This window comes from Passer domesticus, chromosome 12, assembly GCF_036417665.1.
Source record: "Passer domesticus isolate bPasDom1 chromosome 12, bPasDom1.hap1, whole genome shotgun sequence".
Classification (NCBI taxonomy): Eukaryota; Metazoa; Chordata; class Aves; order Passeriformes; family Passeridae; genus Passer; species Passer domesticus.
The window spans coordinates 7693388-7713438 of record NC_087485.1 but is presented as its reverse complement, the minus strand read 5'-3'; the positions used below and the strand labels follow the sequence as shown (position 1 = coordinate 7713438).

General features: G+C 55.8%; 1 protein-coding gene across 1 annotated transcript; it reads right to left on the bottom strand.

Annotated features, from left to right (window-relative positions):
* Nucleotides 1–30: 30 nt before the first annotated feature.
* Nucleotides 31–19792, bottom strand: ZNRF1 (zinc and ring finger 1). Its single transcript, XM_064387079.1, is given in 6 exon segments — nucleotides 31–1331; nucleotides 1480–1570; nucleotides 1655–1760; nucleotides 2387–2482; nucleotides 19267–19618; nucleotides 19620–19792. Coding segments are annotated over 5 exon segments (705 nt in total). The 5' UTR covers nucleotides 19713–19792; the 3' UTR covers nucleotides 31–1331; nucleotides 1480–1512.
* Nucleotides 19793–20051: the final 259 nt, after the last annotated feature.

The window sequence follows — 20051 nt, the reverse complement described above, 5'->3', positions numbered from 1 at the left end:
TCATCTGCTTCACCAAGAGAGCCAGTGAAATAAAATAACAGTGAATGTTTTATTGAACATTGTTTTAATACCATATCAAAACACCTTGACTAATGAAGGAAGCTCCCCCCAAGCTCTGAACTCTTTTTTTCCCCCGTTTTTTTTTTAATATATAAATACAGAAAGGTTTCCCGCAGGGGCACGGCCACCGGCAGGGGAGGTCTCACCAACGAAAACGCGCCCGCCGCGCCAGGAGGGGACGGGATGGGCGAGGGGGGTCACTGCCATGAAATGACACCATCTTGGCACCTCCAGCAAAGCCACCCCTGCAGCTAGGGGTGGCTGGGGCATCCGGGGGGCCACTGGGGCCTTCCCCATACCCTCCTCAAAAGGGTTCAACTCAAAGCCGATGGAAAAGAAAGAGGGGAGGCGGTTTTGGCAAGAGGAGCCCGGCGAGGGGGCAGAGGAGGGGCGGCGGGGATGCTGCAGCTCTCCAGTCTCTGAGTGGTTATAGCTGAGTTAAAGAGTGACCAGTCTGTAAACATCACCGGGGCAGGGAAGCTCAAATTGAAGAACACGCCAGTCAACACGAAGCTTCAGTTGTGGTTTGTTGTTTGGTTTTTTTTTGTCCATTTTCTCTTTTTTTCTTCTTTTTTTTTCCTTTTTTTCCTTTTTTTTTCTCATTGTAAACACTTGAAAGACGGACCCCTGCGACTCAGCAGGGGGGAGCAGTGGCCCCGCTCCCGGCGTGGGGCAGAGTCCCCATCTCAAACGCTGCCGGGGCCCGGGGTGGAGATCTCCAAAAGGGAGATGGGAGAGAGGAGGAATTTCCCGTTTAGTCAGTGCAAAAAAACCGAGCAGAGCCCCCGGGCGAGTCCGGGTGGGAGGTGGGGGGGTTGCCGGTGAGAAATGCCGCGTGCTCCGTTTGGCCGGCTGTCCCCCGGCAGCTTTCCCCTTTCGGTTCGGGGAGAAAAGCCAAACATCATGGCAGGGTTTCGGCCGAGGGCGTCCCCGGGGCCTCCCTGGCAGGCAGAGCTCTCCTGGTGACCAGCAGCTGTGGAGGGGAGAGCAGGTCGCTCCGCTTTTCTCACACTGTCGTCTCCTGGATGTTTCTTTTTGTTTTAAGTCTTTTAAATTAAAATAAAAAAACAAAACAAAACAAAACAAAAAAGCAGAAAAACAACAGAACAAATAAAAATAATAAAATAAAATAAAAACTGCGCCGTTGTCCCAAGTGGATTCAAGTTTCTGGGTTTTATTTTTGTCTTCTCGAGGAATTTAAAGTCAGCCCAAAACTCCAGGCGGGGCAGGGGGGACGGGGAGAGGAGGTACAGCAGGTATAGCAAGGTGCCCTGCAAAGGCAGAGAGAGACCGTCCCGGGTGAGGAGCAGGAGCCCTGGCTGTCACGTCCCACCCTATCCCACCCTGTCCTCCACTTCCAGCCCTGGATTTAAACCCAGCATGGGAATGTCCCTTCTGAGCAGCCCACCACAGGCTCACCTTAGAGAGAAGTCAGCAAGCACGCTCGGCGGGTCAATCAGAAGGATGCTCTGGGCAAGATCTGTTCACTTCAAACCATGAGTCTATACAGCTGCAAGAGGAGAGCACGTTACCACCTCGCTGCTGAGCCTCAGGTGTCCCTGCCTGTCCCCTTGCCACCCGCCTGGCATGGTACCTTTTGTGATAGATGCAGAGGCAGGGCAGCCTGGCTATCGTGTCCCCCTGCAGCAGCTCCTCCAGGCAGATCACGCACTCGCCGGCGTCCTTGGTCAGCACGTCATCTGGGAGGGGAGGACAGGGCAGCAGTGAGACAGGGACCACCAGAGCATTCCCCTCGCTGGGATGGAGTGGAGCCCAGGGTCACTGCTGCGGGGGCAGCCGGGATGGAGTGGAATGGCAACAGTGCTGGGAAACACTGGCAGGAGGCCCCTGTGGAGGCACAGGGGGCACATGGGTCTGGGGCATCTGGAGTGAGCACAACCTGGCTTCCAAAAAATCCCCAACCAGTGTGGAGTGAGCATTACTCCCACACTAGTGGTCAGGAGAGAGGTGGGAGATGCCGGAGCTGGAGCTTGCAGCCCAGTGCTCAAGGCCAGCAAGGAGGGGAGGAAGGCAATGACCCTTTGGGGGCAGCCCAGGAGGACATGCGCCAGCAGGGCTCCCTGTGGCACAGAGGGAAGGGGGCCCCCCTCGGGGTAGGGGGCTGTGTTACAAAGGAGCCTGAAAGCAAAAGGAGCAGGCTTGAGCCATGAAGGGGGAGCAGAGTGGAGCAGCACCATCCTGCCAGAGCACAGCCCTCTTGGGAAGCCCAGCCAAGGCGCCTGCCTGCAGCAAACGTCTCTTCAGCCTGCCCGCAGCCATCCCAGGGAGGCAGGACGCCGTGTCCCCCACACAGCCTGGCCCTTACCGTTGTAGGAGAGGCGAGGTTTGCTCAGACACATGATAAAGTGCATTTCCATCTCGTCAGAAGCCACAGATTTGGAGCAAATGGGGCACTTGAAACCTGGAAGGAGAGCAGAGAGATGAGCCCTTAGCGAGGGCAGGAGTCACCCAGTCACCCACCCTGCATCCCGGGGAATCCCTGGGGCCACGGTGGGGCACGGCAGCGGGCAGCCCCTCACCTGCTGCCTGCATGGTGACCCTCACCCCACACAGCACCCACTGGGCACCCGCTCATCCTGTGCCAGCCACCAGCGTGGGGGACAGCCACCGAGCAGGGGACAGCCGACGAGCTGCTGCGCTGGCCGTCCCCGTGCCCGCCGCGCAGAGGGCACGGAGAGGGTGCCAAGGCACTGCACACGTGGTCATCAGCTGCTGCCAGGCCTTAAAGGGCGAGCAGCAGCCTGGGGCACGCAGCACCGAGCCACTGGCAGTGCATGGGCACGTCCCTGTGCCTGGACAGTGCTGTCCCTGCTGCCAGAGCTCAGCACCACATGGCTGAGCTAGAAAAGCTGCAAGGAAGGAGTTTTTTCCTATGGCTGCAGCACAGGACTGGCAGATTGGAGCTCAAACACAAATGGCTGCTTTGTCCAGCTTTTCACAGGAGTGAAGTGGGTGCTCACCCCTCCAGTGCCAGCCTGCCTCTCCAGAAGCAGAGGGACACTGCAGGCTGATGAGCCAGCTTGACCTTGACCCTGCCAGGTGATTTGGGTTCTTGGATGAAGCTGGACAGGATGGCCAGATCTGCTCTGTGACCTTGCTGGGGGTGGTGCCAGGGTGTCACACCACTGTCATCATCTGCTTGAGCCACACAGACCACCACGACATCATCCTCATCCCCACTGAGTGAGGCTGCCCCAAATGCAGTTTGTAAGCCCCAAACTCACAAGGAGCAGAACCCAAGCAGCCCTGCAGGTCACCCATCTGGGACTCCCTGCCCTTCCACTGCAGCCAGCTCAAGGCCACGAGGTTTGTCACTGCCCAGCAGAGCAGCGCAGCTCGAGCTGAACACGCGCGTGCCACCACCACGGGTTTGCACCAGAATATCCAGCAATTCCCTGCCTGCAGAGAGGGAGAGGGTAATTTAAGGATCTGCCTTCTAAAAGCAGATCAGGTTTGACTGCAGTGCCGCTTAAGAGCTTTCTTCATATATATGCAAAGGCTGCTCAGGAACGAAAAGAAAAAGAATGTACACAAATTATCTAAGGATGAATCAGGTTCTTGTTTGCCACCACGTGGATGTGGACAGGGCATTTTTTTTGGCTTCTTGTAAGATAGAAAGTACAGAGTGGCTTTAAGGAGAGGCAGCTCAGACCTCTGCTGTGCAAACAGCCCCTGTAACTTCTCAACACTCCAGTGCTCATTAGCAGCAGTGATAAACACTTTACTTCCCAGGTCCTTGGATCCTGCCCCTCCAGAGCGTCCTTATTTCCCAGGAGGGTGCAGCAAGGATGAGCACCATGGATGGTATGGGATTGGCTCTAAAAGGACCTGCTAAAAGGAGCCCTCAAGCCCAGCAGTCCTCCAGTGGGCTGTCCTGCTGGCCTGCAGCATTGCCACCCTGGGAACACATCCCTGCCCAGCCTGGCTGAGCCACGGGGTGTCTGCTCTGAGTCTGGCCCCAATTGCACCAAGCCCCAGACGAAAGGGCAGTGCCTTCTCCTCTCCAGCCAGGGCAGTGCCTTCTCCTCTCCAGCCTAATTTTACTCCTGACCGGTTCATACCTTGTGGCAGCTGTGCCCATTAGCTGAAGCAGCTGGTTTTTTCCCTCCTCCCAAGTGTTTACCCGCCCGGTGTATTTATAGCGTGGATAGCTCAGATAGCCTCCCAGGCTGCCTGCTGCAAGACCCAACTGGCCTCCCCTTGTGAGACACCCTCCCGGTGCCCGCTGTCCCTGTCCCTGTCCCCGCCTGAACTGCTCCTGCCTGGCGGATGCTCTGCCAGCGCCACCGGCACCGGTCCCTGCCGGGGAGCTCCGGGCACTGCTTCCAGCAGCCAGTCCCTGGAACGGCTGTGAAGGGCTCCCTTTGGAAAAGGCATTTTGTCTGCAACCTCTGTGTCAGGGCACGGCGTTTGTAGAGGTTCAGTGCTGTTCCCTGTGCTGTGTGTGGGCAGACCTCGTTTCCTCTGGTCCCCCCTTTTCTGTGCCAATGTGTTATTTTAAACAGCTGTCCCAGATCTGCCAGCTCCGGCAGCACCCGAAGGGATCCTATGCGACGTGCAACCAATGCAAAGGGAAAAGGCCCCAGATGAAACTGCCTGGTCTGTGGTGCCAGGGCACGGCTGCCAGCAAAGCAGCAGGGCCAGGCAACGAGCAGGGCGCTCTGCAGGCTCCAGCGAGCGGCTGTTGCTGTATCTCCAGGCCTGTTTGCTAGCTGGGATAGCTTTAGCACGGTTATAAATAGCTGGCATGAACACTCCTCATGCTCCTCACTGCTCCCTGGGCAGCTGGCTGGGGCACCGGGACTCCTGACACCGCCACAGCCCCGTGGCAAGGACGTGGGGACACTGGGCAGACAGAGGGGCCCAGGCTCAAGCCCCAGCACGTATGTGGCATCCTCCAGCCAGACAGGTCTGGGGGCTGAGCCAAGTGCAGAAGCACACACACACTTTTCTGGCTCTGCATTCCACAAGATGGAGGGGGGAAAAAAAGGAAAGATGAATATGCAGTTGTGTAAATTCCCGAGTTTGAGCAGGAGTGAGGAGCTGGTGTGGAAGGGCCCCCAGGGCGGGGGCTGCCCTGCACCCCAGCTGTCGGCACAAATACTCGACATTGCAAAAGCAACTGCTTGTGTTTCCCTTCATGGCAGGCACAGGAGCCCACCACCAGCGGGGAAGGGGAGGCAGAGGTGAACTCCCCACCCCTTCTCCAGGTGACCTTTGGGTGAAGGTGACAGGCAGAGAACGAGAGAGGCCAGGGGACAGCCAGCAGCAGGCACCAAGCCCGGTGCCTTGGAACATCCTTCACAGTTCAGGCAGGAGCCTGTCCTGAGGATGGAAGAGCTGCTCTCCACATGGCCAGCCCCCTCCAGGCCATGGTATTTTCCACATTCCCCGAAATCCCCGTTAATTTATCCTGCCTAAGCTGCCAGCCGGAGCAACGCAGGAGATTACATTTTGACAGCTGCTCATGGAAAATTCAGCTCCCTCCCTCCTCCTCAAGCCCTTTATGTCCTCCTCCCACATGCCTAAAAAAAAAAAAAGAGAGGAAGGGCCCAGCTATTCCTCCTTGCCTGGGCCTCCCACACCCATGGGGAGGCCTGGGGGTTGCTCCAGGGAAAGGCCATGGACACTTCCTCCCTCCAAAGGCATCTGGTGCAGCTGGTGATGCTCCTGCCCACGGCACATTAAACCTGAATCTGGCACTGTCACCTCGTGCAGAAATGTGTGGGCAGGTACCAGCTGCCAACAACAGCATGTGAAGAAGAGGAGGGTGGTGCAGGAAGGGGGCTGGCCTGGAAAGGCAGGTTCAGGTCAAGAGCTGGACTCTTGTACCTTGCAGGAGACGTTGAGAAAGCCAAGGGCTTTCCAGGGCTGGCTGTGAGACACAGACTGGCAGGTGATCTCATCTCTCCAATGGCTTGGTCTAGAAACCAGGAGCAAGTGGTGCTGGTGCTCTCCAGAGGCTACTACCCTCTGAGTATTTTTAGGAAGGTTACATGGTTAATTTTAGAGAGCTGGGCAAAGCAGAGCTGGGAACCTCTGAAAATGTCCACCCGTCCTATGAATGCTGAAAAAGCCTGGTGGTTAACCCTCACAGAGCCAGAAGCATGCCACAGAACTGCAAGGAATTTAGTGATAGTGGGAGGATTGAGACACCTTTCCAACCCATTTTTAAGTATCCCAGACAGAGCTGATTCTGGAGCTGGGATAAGAAATTCCCATCATTTGTGTCTACTGAGCAGTACAACAGGGTCAACCACACCACGTCTTGAGGGTAGAAGGGGCTGCTCCCTTCAGGGGTGAGACCATGTCCACAGGAGCTTTCAGCCTGTCCCAGCTCAGGGAAAGGCATGTGCCATGTTACCTTCACCTGCCAAACCCTCCTCCTGCTGGGTGTGCCTCCAGGCAGACTGCTTACAGTGCCACCAGGAGCAGCCCTGGCAGGAGCCTCAAACATGGAGAGCAGCAGCTTTTTCACTGCACAGCACCTCCAGCAGTGGCAGGAAGACACTGGTGGGGATGATGTGCCCTGAAGGCAGGAGGAAGCAGCAGCCCAGACACAACAGCCCACACAGCATTCACCAACTGGATCCCTGGTTGCCCAGTCTCCCACTACTGCCATGGGATAAACCAGGAGCCTGTGAGTGGGAGCAGCAATGCAAACACTTCAAAAGGTGCCTGACCCAGGAGGGATCCCTTCTCTAGTGCCCAGCCACCCCACAGGACACCTGGAGAACCAGGGAGCTTGGGGAAGCTCCAGGCTGCCTGATGATCATGGAAGATTTGGAAACCTCAGCTGCAGAGCCCATCTCCATGTCTCTAGAGAGCACCCTGGGCTCTCAGCCAAGGGAGCTGGCTTACACCAGGTGAGGATGCATCCAAACATGAGATAAAACCCGAATATTTGGTCCAAGCCTGCAGTCCTGGTGCCTCCTCCTTGCTGAGTAAACCATGAGCATCCCACCCTCCACCAGCTTCCCTAACACTGCCAGCTGAACCAGCACCAGGTGGAATATGGATCATCTTGGAAAAACCTGGACTAATGATTGAAGAGGAGGGAAACATTGAAAGACCAGTTGGTCAGTCTGAAGCATGTGGGGTTGGGGGAGCCAAAGGGACTCCAAGTCCTCCCCTTCCTTCACTCCTCGAGGGCTCCAGCACAGCCCCAGGAGGGAAGAAAGGATCAGGGAGGAGTTATCCTCTGTGCCAGCCAAGTAAAGGAAATCTGAAAAGCGAAGATACTCAGACCCAACACCTCCTAGAAAATAATTTCCCTATGGGTTTAAAGCAGCCTCATTTTTTTAAAGCAACGGTCACAGAGCAGCACATTGGAGGTGGCACAGGGATGCACAGAGCACCTCTCCAGCACTGGGACACAGCAGGGACCTGGCAGCTGAGGACTCCATGAGTGTCCCCTCACGAGTGGAAGCCCACCATGGAAGTGATGCTCCACCAGCCTCAGCAATGCTGCAGGAGGCAGCATCAGGTGCCTGCAGGCCAGGGCACCCCGCAGAACCAGGCCAGCATCCACCTCCCCCTGCAGAGGCAAGTGGCATCAGCTGCAAAGGCAGAGGCAGGAGCCAAGGTCCAAGGCAGCCCTGCTGCCCCAGCAGACTCAAGGCACTGGGTGAACTCCACCATGGTGCTGGGCTATTGTGCAGCACAAGGGCTGACACGAGCAGGGACACGTAGGCAGGAAGGAGTAAAGCACTTAAGCTGCCTCATTTGCCAGCTTTGGAAAAGCGAGCGTCCTTCCTCCTCACTCAAGGCTGCACATGAAGGACGGGTCCAGGATGGAAATAAGACATCACACCTCCCTGGGGATGGAAGGGAGGCAGGGCTGGGGGATGCCAGTGCGCCAGCCCCAAATGATCAGCCAAGCAGGGGATGTGGCTTGGAAACAAACTCAACCACTTGGATGGCACATCTCTGGATGGCAGTGCTTGGAAAGAAACTCAACAATTTCTGCTGCCTTGGCAGAGGGATGGTCTTGCTCCATCCCCATCCCACCCCACCATTTCCTTGCTGATTGAGTCAGTTCAGCTGCTGAGAAGGGAAAAAATAAATGTTTGCAATATGAAAGCAGCACCCCCAAAAGAAGCTACTTCTGTGCAAGGCCAGGTATTCCAAGGTCTAAGAGAAGCTGTCCCTGGTGTGCTCCTGGCAAAGGCCACACAGGGCAGCTCTCTGCTGTCAGGCCAGCCACACACCAGCCAAGGGTGGCAGGGATGTGCCATGGAACACGGAGCTGGCCAAGGGCAGCACAATCCTAATGCTCAAGGCATTGTGTTCAGGAGACACCTCTGTCCACTCCCACCTGACTCAAGCCACAAAGAGATGTGGCAGCAAGAGGCATTAGTGCTTCAGGTGGGATGCAGGGAAACCACTGGGGTCAGAGATGCAGGACACAGAGCAGAGGGGCTGGGTGACACCACATCACAGAAGCCCAAGGCTAGCTTGCTGCAAGCCAGGAGGCAGAGCTGTATTTTTTTTTAGCCAGTTGGGTTCTTATGGAGGTGGTGGGGGAGGATGGGAAGAAGGAGAACAGATTGCAATTCTGGGGCTGAGGAAAGCTGGAGACTTGGAAAGGAGCAGGAGACATGGGAGAGGGAACCCCACAGGAACACTTGCTCCAGAGCACCCAAAGCTATTGATTCTCAGCAGATGGACACACAAATGCCTTACAAAACATGTCCAGCACAGCCCACAGACACTGAGAAGCACAAGGGCAAAGAGGCCTGGCTATGTGATCACAGGATGTCCAGACACCAAGTACCCTCCTTGCCTGATATTGTTTGAATATTGACTCTTCCATGGTTGCAATTGCAATTTTTGAACAGAAGTACTTAGGGTAAAGACAGAGATCACCTCCCTCATACAGCTCGGGCTATACTGCAGAATCAGTTCCCCCAGATCTGGATGAAAAAGGCAACTTCTCAGGGTCACCCTGTCTTCTGGCAAGTCCTAGTTTACTGCAGAAACACTCCCCCAGCTGCCTGGGAACAGGTTTCATAAGGATGTGTAGCCCAAAGCTAATTTTAGCATCCCAGAGAAGAGCAAAGTTAAGCAGAGGGGTCCTGGGTGATAGCCCAGTGAAGGCATTAACACCTCCAACTCCTGCTGTCGGGCTGCAGGGCTTTTAGATTTACCAAGCTACAAGCTTATCCAGGGCTCCTGCTAGGCACAAAACAGGTCTGGGGCCATGTCATGGCTCAGGAGAACTGCAGGGATGATCTGGTGTTCAAATTCACTGCCCAGAGAGGACAGGCACACCTGGGAATTTCCAAAGGGTTTGCCTGAATGCCTGTTTTTTTCCTCCCACGTATTTCTCACAGGAAGGAGGAGGCCCAGCCAAAGCCCTGCTGTGGGCAGCAATCATTTGCAGGATGCCCAGAGCCAGCAGGGCAATGAGGGGGTCCCAGGTGCTGAAATGAAGGAGCACTCTGGCAGCACACTGGGATGCAGCAATTTGGAAATCAGAGCAGGAAGGGACAGAATTTGGCTCGGCAAGGACTGGGAGGGAGCAGCAAGGCAGTGTCACGTGGGGACTGGTGGGGTGAGTCATTTCTGACTAAGACATCCGCTGGGGAGGCACCCACGGAGTCCCCACTGCCAGGCTCCAGCACTGAGGAGCTGCCAGAGGAATTCCCGCTTTTGGAAAGGTTGAAACACCAAAGCCTGACCTGAGCCACTCCCAAACCCAGCTGGATCTGACCCCGTGGGGTGATTTGCTTCCTGACCCCTGGGGTTTTTCCAAAGCAGAAACTTGTGCTTTGATGCTGCCAAACTTGTGCTTCCATCATGCCTCATCTTCAGATGATCTCTTGGGAGGATGATGGGACACTCCAGAGGCACATGATGACATGCCCTGGCTTTGTGATGCTGGGAGGATGGCCAAGCACTGATGGCACCCACATCCCCCTTCCTGCCAGGGAGTGATCCCAAACAGCTCCTGGGACACCTCCTCCCCAGGCATTCCACAGCAGCACTGCATAAAGAGCAGGGTGGAGGGTGTCTTTATTGCCTGGGCCATGGTGGCAGGATCACTGTTTTTATCAGTGCAACATCCCCAACCCTTGGGGTGTGTGGAAAAGATGGCATGTTGCAGTACAGAAAGGGCATGTCTGCAGGGTACAGAAAGGGCAATTTTTATGTAGTGGGCAGCAAACAGAGCATAAAAGGCACACAGAGCTGCACCCTCCCACAAGCAGTGCATGGCTAGGGAACACTCACAGCCAGTTCACAGAGGTTATTTCTGCAGAAAGACAAAAAAAATGGAAATTTTTCCACCACTGGAAAAAAAAAATCTTAGTGAGGAGCATGCTGCAGAGCAAGTCCTGACCTCACCTGCCCCTCACATGGTAGGAAGGGAGAGCACAGATAGCACAGAGCATCTCCCTGCTCCCCAGGAGAGGCTGATTGCTGAGGGATCCCCAGGGAATGCCCCAGCCTACCAGGACAGCAGGAAGGGGAAAAAGCAGGTGCAAAGCTGGGGGTTATCACCCTTCCCTGCTGTACTTGGTGCAGAAGGGGAGGGATTCTGCCCAGACAGGCAGCATGAGCACTCCTTTGACAGCCAGAGGCCAGGGGTTTGGGAGGAAGATCCGTGTTGAGGATGGGGATACACCACTCCAGAGCTTCCCGGCTGCCTTTGCAGCATGGAGGGAGCTGGCAGACAGAGGCAGCCTTCTGCAGCTCTGGGAGCCCTCTAAAACACAGAGCACAGCACCTCACAGGAGTGAGCCCCTCAGAGAGGGGCAGGGTCTGCCCACGCTGGATCCTGCTGGAGGGGGCAGGAGGGGCTACACACTGTGCCACAGGCAGGAACAACCCTGCCAGGTGCCCCACCTTCTCTGTCCTTTCGCTTCAACATGTGCCAACCTCCAAGATGAAAAGGGCTCCTTCTGAGGAAGGAGACAGTGGGGCTGCAGATGACAAAAACCCCAGCTGTGGGATTTGAAGTTCTCTCTTCCCCATGACAAAAGGCAACACCCAGAGGAGCACAGTGTAACCCCACTTCCTGAGCTGGACAGGGCCTTGTGAAGCAGCATCTTCCCATGAAACATTCACCCAGAACTAGGTGCAGGGTGCCACCTGTTTTGTACCTGTCTACAGGGAGCAAAAAGAAATCAAAGGCATCTAAAAACCCCCCCAGAAGGGTAAGACCCAGGCAAATAGCAGACTTCAAGGGCTGTAAAATTGGGCACAATAAATAAGCAAATGGACATTTGTTTCAAAGCAGCAAGATCTGACCAGGGATGAGCTGAAATACCAAGGCAGGGTGCTCAGCCTCAGCCTGTCCTGCTCAACACCAGATACCAGAGGGCTGGCTCCAAAACTGATCTCAGCCCAGACTGACTCGACCTCCCTGCAGACAATAACTTAGGCCATCTGCCTAGAGACAACCTCGCTTCCTCTTTCCTGCCTACAGATGTCTAGGCCTGGGATGCATGGATTGAAAGGTGGATCTAATTCCCTGCAGCGCTTCTGACAAAGTGCAGCTCCATCGCCTTGCAGGAAGAGCTCCCAAATGAATGACTGCAATTACCCCAGCTGCAGGAGAATCTGCAGGTTTCCCTCTCCCTGGTGACAAAGGCTTCTCCAAAAAACAATCCCCCAAACGCCCACCATCCAAGCTGTAATGCAACCATCCCGGATGTGAAGAGCAGAGCCCCTGGCACCACTCTCAAATCACTGAGCTGTGATCAGAGAAACTCACAGCCATGGTGAAAGCCAGGGGGAGAAGGAAGAGACCTGTCTTGTGAGGCAGCAACAGGCAAAGAGACACAGAGGACATGGAAATGCCATGGCCTCATCCTGGAAGGAAATAAAACGCTGGGCAGGGATGTGGGACAGGGTCAGCATCACCGAGTTCTCCTGCCTGACTGCTGCTTTCCCCCTCTTGTGTTGCAGGCAGCTGGCCTCTAAAAATACCCACTGTTGTCACGCCGTCCTGCCTGCTTGGGCCAGGAAACTGCTCTGAGCAGCTTTCAGTTCCATTCTTCATCTGCACTGCTGTGCTTCCCTCACCAGGATCTGCCCCAGCCCCTCTTCTCTGCCTGGCAGGTGACAGTGTCTCTGGAACTATGGCCATAACTTGACATAAACTCAATTAACCAAGGGTGCTAACTGGGAATATACAACCTGGGAAATTTCTGCTAAAACTAACAAAAAGGGAAATATTTCCATAGCATCTCTCTGCTTCTCCACAAAGTGCCACAAGACCGTTCCAAGGCACACAGTCTAATTTCATGCCACTGATGGGAACCCCACAGCTACCTGAGTGTGCAGGAGCACAAGGAGTCACAAATTTCCCAAGCTCATTGAGCCCATGACACCACCAGGGTCAGCCTGGTGCTGATGCTGGCCAGCTCTGGTCTATAGGAAGGAGGGGACAGAAGAGTCAGCTTCACCTCAGAGGTGCAGTTCAGCCTCTCCAGTGGTGAGGAACCATTCCCCACCCTGGATGCAACACCCCCAGCTGCCCCCAGACCCAGTGTTGGGTCTGAGTGATGCACCTGCTCGGGTTCAGCTGGTGGCACATGGCACAAACCCTGCGGTGTGGAGGCACAGGGATCACAGCAGGGAGCACCCATACATCAAGCCCCCTGCCAGCAGCACAGAAATCAGCCATGAAGATCTGCCTGCTGGTCCTCTGGCCTTTCCTTCCACCTTCCTCATTCCCAGATTCTACGGACCTGCAGTGGGCTGGAAAGTTATACCATGACAAGAGAGAAGCAGACCCTGTCCCCCACCACAGGCACTCCCCTCCCCTGCCTGCAGCCCAGCAGGGCAGGAAACCTGCCAGCAGCTGGGCTCTGCCCACAGAAACGCTGTGCAGCAGCACGAGGAGAGGCCCCAGGCAGCAGAGCTTCCTGAAACTGCACCTTTAACAGCCTCCCATCAAAAAGCACCAAACAAAAGCATTCAGCCACACAGCACCTGCAAGGGACAGCAGGAGCACCCCTGGGGGGACTCAAGCCCCCAGTGGGGTCACCCACATTTGAAACCTGCCTGGTGGAACTGGCGTAGGGAAGACATTTAAGGCCCAGCTTTAACCAGTCTTGCTCTATCTGAAATTAAAAATTTGGTGTCCCTACAGAGGGAGGCTTGTTGTACCCCAATGTACAGCCAGGCCAAAGCAGGTGGGCAAAGTGCTCTGTGGGCAAAGTGTTCTGCATTCATGGCCTGCTGCTTTACAGCATCACTTGGCTGCTCATGCACACCAATTCCCAAGACCTTATGATTCCAGTTTTCAAAGGAACCAGGAGAAAGCCAGGTCACATTTACTCAAAACCAAGTACTCAGCACATCTGGGGTTTAGGTGTACCAGCAGCAGATGCCACGAAATGCACCTCGTGGTTGCCCACCATCTGCCTGGTGTACCACAAGACTGGTCCCTGCAAAGTGAATTTATCTGAAGAGCCCTTTGCTGCCTGTCTGATCTGTCACATGAGATATTACATCGGAGGGGGGGAAAAAAACAACCTTTTTTTTTCTCCTCCTCCAAAGTGGGCTTTTCTCCCTCCCTGCACTTCTCTTGAAATTAATTTTCAGCATTTAGCAGCATTTTCCCATGACTCTGCGCGGCTGCCTTGGCCAGGAGCCAGCCTGATACTGCTCCTCCACCAAAGATGTCTGTATCTGATTGATCCTCCGGCCAGTGAACGAGAGAGAGAGGAGCCTTAATAGCACATTAATAAATAAGAGAAGCCTCTATGGTTATTCCAGTCACCGGAACAAACATCTCAGCAAAACAAACCAGCATGGGATAAACTTACGTCACAGGCTGGGAAGACAATCCTGGCTGGGAAGTGGGTCAGCCCAGGAGCACGAGAGCATCATCCTCAGCATCTCTAGGAGACACACGTGTGGAAGAGGGAGAGGGCACCCAGCTACCCTGTGCTGATCTATGCACAGGTTTAGAGAGCAGTGAGTGTGCACAGGAAGGAGCGCCCTCGTTGCTGAGGAAAGCAGCTGGGATTTCAGAGGGCACGGGGAGGGAAGGCAGCGCAGACAGCCCGCGCTCGCTGCGCAGACCGAAGATAACTGCCGCCACCGCCGGCTTCTCACGCACCACGCCAACGCTGACGCACTTAAACTTCATCTCCAGCTCGGCTGTGCACCAAAGCTGCCTCTCAGTCTCCCATCTTCAGGTGTTCAGCGCTTTGCTCTTCCGCTGCCTCTCCCCTCTGTCCCAGGTGGGTGTTGCCCAGCTGGCTCAGAGAAGGCAGAAGCACAAAAGCATCGTCTCCAGACCTGGAGAGCCCAGCAGCTGAACTCCACCAGTGTGGGGAATCATCAGGACTGTTTCTGGACCCACTTTCCAAATGATCCGAAGGTCTGGCAGTGATGCAGGTGCTTGACCCGGCTGTCAGACAGTAACCAGCATCAAACCCACAAAAAGATGGTTTGAGGACAGTCATCTTTGGAAATTTCCACTAGCAAAAATAGACTCAGAATGGCAAGTTTGTGCAGACCTTGGGGTGCCCTTCCCCTGGCCTAGCTCCTGGAAGTGGGGAGGGAAGCACATATGATGTCTGCATGCTGAAACAGATTCAGTTGGAAGGGAACCACAAGGATCATCAGGTCCAACTCCTGGCCCTGAACAGGACAAGCCCAAGAACCACACCATGTGCCTGAGAGCCTTGTTCAAATACTTTCTGAACTCTTTCAGATTTAGTGCTGTGATTGCTTCCCTGGGGAGCCTTCCAGTGTCCAACCACACTCTGAGGGAAAAACCATTTCCTAACATCCTATGTAAACCTCCCTTAGCACAGCTCCATGATGTTCCCTTGGATCCTGTAGACATAGACATAGAGCAGAGATCTGTGCTGACCCTCCAGTGTCCCTGCTGTGGAAGCTGCAGCCCACAATGAGCTCTGCCCTCAGTTTCTTCTCCAGGCAGAACAAGCCAAGTGACCTCAGCTGCTCCTTGTACATCTTCCCCTTTAGACCATTCACTATCTTCATGTCCCATCTCTGGATGCTCTCTCACAGCTTTATATCCTTCTTGTATTGTGGTACTACTTAAATCCACACGCCAGACTTGAGGTGAGACCACAGCAGTGCAGAGCAGGACCAGCTGGCAGTGCTGTGCCTGATACACCATGGGACACAGTGGGCACATTTTGGCTGCCAGAACACACTGGTGACAAGTTGGTGGCAGGACAGTCAGGCCTGAGGGCAAGCTACAATTCAACCTTCTCATTTTGGTGTAGAGACTTCAGTGGCAGGACTATCTGAAGAACAAGGATTGCCAGACACTAGCAAGAAAAAGGCTCAGGACTAAAAGCTGAGCCCAGGAAGGGTTCACCACAGACAGGCCTGTTCCCAGCTTGCAGAGACTGGAGCTGCCCAACACAAGTGTGCACACACACCTCACCCTCCAGCAAACAACCCCTATTTCCCACCCCATTACTCTGGAGCCAAATTGAAGAGCACTTCCAGCCTTTTTTGCTCTCAAACTGCACCTGGAGAAGGACTCAGCACCCTGGCTGCCATCTCTGCACTAAATCTTCCTCAGGCTGGGCCCTCCTGCTCCAGGAAAGTGCTGCTGAGAACACAGCAGCTCATTTGGCAAGGAAAGCCTCCTGACATTGGTGCTACCAACATCCAGGACAAACAGCTTGCTTTGTCAGTGCACAGAAAGCCTGTGACATTGCTGGTGGTACTGCACAGGAGGATAAGCTGGGCGTTTCCTTGGGCTAGCCAGCAGACAAGGAGATATGGATTTATTAGAGCTTCAAACACTCAAGGGCTTTGGGTGATGAGTGGGATTTCCAGATAAACTTTAAGCTACTTACAGCTTCTGCAAACTCCCTTAGATCCTCTGATGAATAACATGAGAGACACTAAGAGAACCCCACAAAGCTGGAGACATGCAGCACTAAACCACACGTCTCCCTTTTCTCCCTTCTTGTCACTATCCTTGGCTTTACTGAGAACTCCTAAATAGTCATAAACCTACAGAGGCAGGGTCAAGTGCTGCAGGCAAATTCCAAAGTTGTGCAAGACGTGTCTTTTCCACTCATGGAGGTCAAGAAGCAGATCTCAGAAACCCTGGGCAGACAGGGAAATCCCAGAGCAGTTTCAGGCAGTGCTGGAACAGTTACATTGTTTGTGTACATGGCAGGCAAGCCTTGGGAAAATCCCCCTCAGGAAACAGGACTCACCCACAGAGCACAGACCTGCTTCCAGTCAAAGGAAGGGACAAGCTCCACCATAAATGCCAGAGCTCCTTGCCCACCCCATTTGGAAGATTTATGTAGGCTTCTCTGTTCACAAGAGCAGCAGCTGTCCTGCCCTCGCCCTGGGACAGGCTAGAGGCCATCAGCACCTAACTGCTCCTCCAACTCAGGCATCCCAGTGGAGCCCAGAGGGATTCAGCAGTGGGCTCTTCTCACTGACCACCCCCATGCACAGCACTTTACAGTGATGCTGCAGCATCCACTGACTTTGGGGACCACTCTGCAACCTCCCTCCAGCACAATCCTCCTCTCTTCCTCCCCAGGCACACCTAGCTCTTCTGCAGAGAGGGGAAGGAGTGACAGGGAAGAGAGCTCAGCCTGCCCCAGCTCACTCCTCAGGGTCCCTGCTGAGGGGCCTGGTGAGCCAGGAGGCAGCTGGAGAGGCTCAGAAACCCTGCATGGCAGACGTGGGAAGCAGCGAGGCGCCAGGACTATCTGTGTGCTCCCGTTATCACAGGCACGCTGCTGCAGCAACAGCACCTTATCACTGCCCTCAGGCCAGAGCTCCTCGCTGTCCCACTGAGGACCTACGGAGCTCAGGCTGCACTTTGAGCTCCCAGCTCACCCCCCAAACCCAAGTGCTCACAGAAAAACGTGAATGCAACCCACACACAGAAACAGCACCATGCAGGTCTCCAGAAAGGGGCAGGCAGGGCAAGAATGCACTCTCCAGCCCTGTTATCCACAGAGTTTGGGGGGCTCCTCTCCTCACTGGTACAGTAGCTCAGGCAGATCCCAGAGATCCCGTGCCTCGTGCTGAGTGGGTTTGGAACGTCGGCGGGTCCCCTCATCCCACCCTCGAGTCATCCTTCAAAGGGAGCAGGGACAGTCACGCGCAGCAATGTCAAAGCTCCTCTCCATTTACCAGAGCACTGCTGCTTCAGCACTTTCCAGTGGCTAATGGAGTGGCTCAGCACCACGAGAGGAGCAGGTCGATGGGGAGGCAGGGGGGAAGACGCAAGGAGCTCCTGACTGCCCTGCTGGAGGTTAACCAGCTGCAACGGGAGATTAACAGGAATTTCAGCAATCTTGCGGTGGCTTACTTCCCCCCTTCCCCGCAGTCTCCAAATCCTTCATTAACTTCTTACACTAAGAGAAGAAGAGTGCAAAAGTTAAATGAGCTCTGACAAGTTTTCAAAAGGGTTTTTAAGCATCCTCCACTCCTTTTGCTATTAATTAGCAATGGAGAACCACCACCGGGAGAGGCTTGGGTACAGACTGAACAGCTCTTGCTGCCGCCCGTGCACGCTTCAGCTCAGCTCAAATGCTCTCAGAGGGCCCCAAAAGAGGCACCAGAGAAACCCAGTTCTTGCAGCACTTCCCACAGCTCACGCTGCAATCTTCAAGGGCACCGTGTTTAACTTCGCAGCACTGCACTAACTCACTCCAGTGGCTGAAAAACAGCTTACTCCATTTTGCAGCTGGTTCATTTTTCTGAACAGGTTTTTGCCTCCCAGTTTAAAATGTAACTGATACTCTCTGACCAACCGCACTGAGCTGCAGGGTGTCTCTGTAATGAGACCCTCCTCACTCCAGCAGAAGGCACAGCAGAAGCCCCCCTGGCCCTCATTCCCACAGAGGCTTGTGGAATACCTGGAAGGATGCTGTGTCTCTCTCTACATTTAGAAACCAGAGCAGCAGCACAGTCTGTGCAAGGTCATGGAGCAAGAAAGTTTGCAGGAGCACTTGGTCTCAACTCTGGTGCCACATGCCAGCCCTCTCCATCTGCCAGAGAGCATGGCAAGAGCCTGGCTTATCCAGATCAACAGGAATCAGACCTGGGGCATTCTGCCACTGAGGATGCAATGCAAGACACACAGCTTCCATCTAACAGAGAAGAGCTGCCCCTGGAGACTGGGCAAAGGGAAAAAAAAATCCCAAGTTTTTTTTTTTTTTTTCTCAAGAAGTAGGAAAATGGGCCCCACGAGACTCTTCTTGCACTTTGTTCTTATCCACTGCTTCAGGCTCAGGGCTTCCTGAAAATGAGGCATTGTCCCAAGGCATATTATGAAATTCCCAGACCACGTCACACAAGGAGAACACAGCATTTGCAAGGGGGACGGGTGGGAGAGAAATCCCAGACTATTCCAGGAAATACAAGGAGACATCCCTGAAATGACTTCCCCTCCAGCCAGGAGGGGAGGGAGGACCTCCCACCTCGCTCCCTGCACCCAGCCAAAACTAGGTCAGTGACACAGCCCTGCTTGCAGCCAGAGCTCCTCTCCAGACACCAGGACACACGGAAGAGTCCAGCCAGGAGGGTGAAGGGGTAACCTTGCCCCTTCCCACAGCCTGACACGTTTCCTGCAGGAGAGCCCAGCTGGCCTCCCAGCCCTGTCAAAGAGGCAGGCAGTTCCTCCTCTGCTTCCTCCTAAGCACCACAACCCTGCCAGCTGGCTTGAAAGAGAAAACCCACTTTGGCCTTTCCCTGGCCCCTTATCAGACAAAACAAAGGGGGGGAAAAAAAAAAAGATCCCCACACCTTGCTTTCAAAGGCTTTCTCTGCCTCTTTCCCAGTTTCTAAGGCTGGGAAGTGCTACACCTGACTGGCAGCCGTCATACACCTTCAGCAGAGACACAAGGTGCCCAGCCTGGTTGCAAATCCCAAGGTCTTGAGCTACAGCACCCTCAAGACCACTATCCCCCAAGTCAAGGGAGGATGGGGTGGGGGTGCCACATCCACTGCTTCATATCCTAGAGCAAAAACACCTCCCTTCTAGAAAGCCTCCTCCCTCCACAACCCCTTCCTCCCTTGACCTTGACACAGATGCCAGCTCCAGCATGCACCCACCCGTCTGTGCCGGGGAGGGGATGGGGATGAGGGTCCAAGAGGGGGTCAGCTCCCCCTTCCCGGCTGAACCGCGCCCACCGCCGCCCCCGAGCACCCACGGAGGGAGGGGAAGCCGGGGCAAGGCTTCGGGGAGCCGGCACTCACCGCTGTGCGAGCTGAACCACCGCGGCGCGATGTGAAGGGGCAGCGCGTCGGCCAGCGAGGCCCTGGCGCCCAGGTACAGCATCCCGTCTCTATGGTGACCGCCTCCCGTCTCCTGGAAACCGTTGCCATGGGCGTACGTGGAGTCGGAGCCCGGACCGCCGCCGCCGCCGCCCGGGGCCCGCTCGGCCTCCCCCGCCGCCCGTGCCGCCGCCGCGTACAGCCCGAAGGGGACGGCGCCGGCCGCCGCCGGGTCCATGCCCATGCCGGCCACCGAGCTGACGGAGCGGCTGCGCAGCCCCATGGCGCCGCCGCCGCCGCCCGCCCGGTAATGGCCGAAGGGGGGCGGCCCCCCCCCCTCCTCCCGGCGGCGGCACGGCGCTGTCATCCGTCGACACCCCCGGGAAGGGGCCCCGCGAGCGGGTCGCCGTGCTCTGCTTGCCCCCCATGTGGGCACCGCCGGGCCGGAGGGAGCCGAGCGACAGCCCCCCGCGGGGAACGGGGCCGCGCCGCCCCCGCTGGGAGGCGAGAGGGGGCGGAAGGAAGCGGGGGGGCGCGGGGAGCTACGGGCGAAAACCCATCCCCGCCCCAGGCATCCTCCCCCCGCCGGGCCCGCAGGGGCGAGGGCGCCCCGAGTCCGCCGCCGCCGCCGCCGTCACCCCCGGCGGAGGCCGCCGAGGGCTCCGGGGCCGCGGAGCGGGGAGGGAGCGGCGGGGGAGGGGGGGGTGGACGCCGGCAGGGTCGCTCCGCCCGCCTCGCTGGTGCCCGGGGCGCGGCCGGGAGCCGGG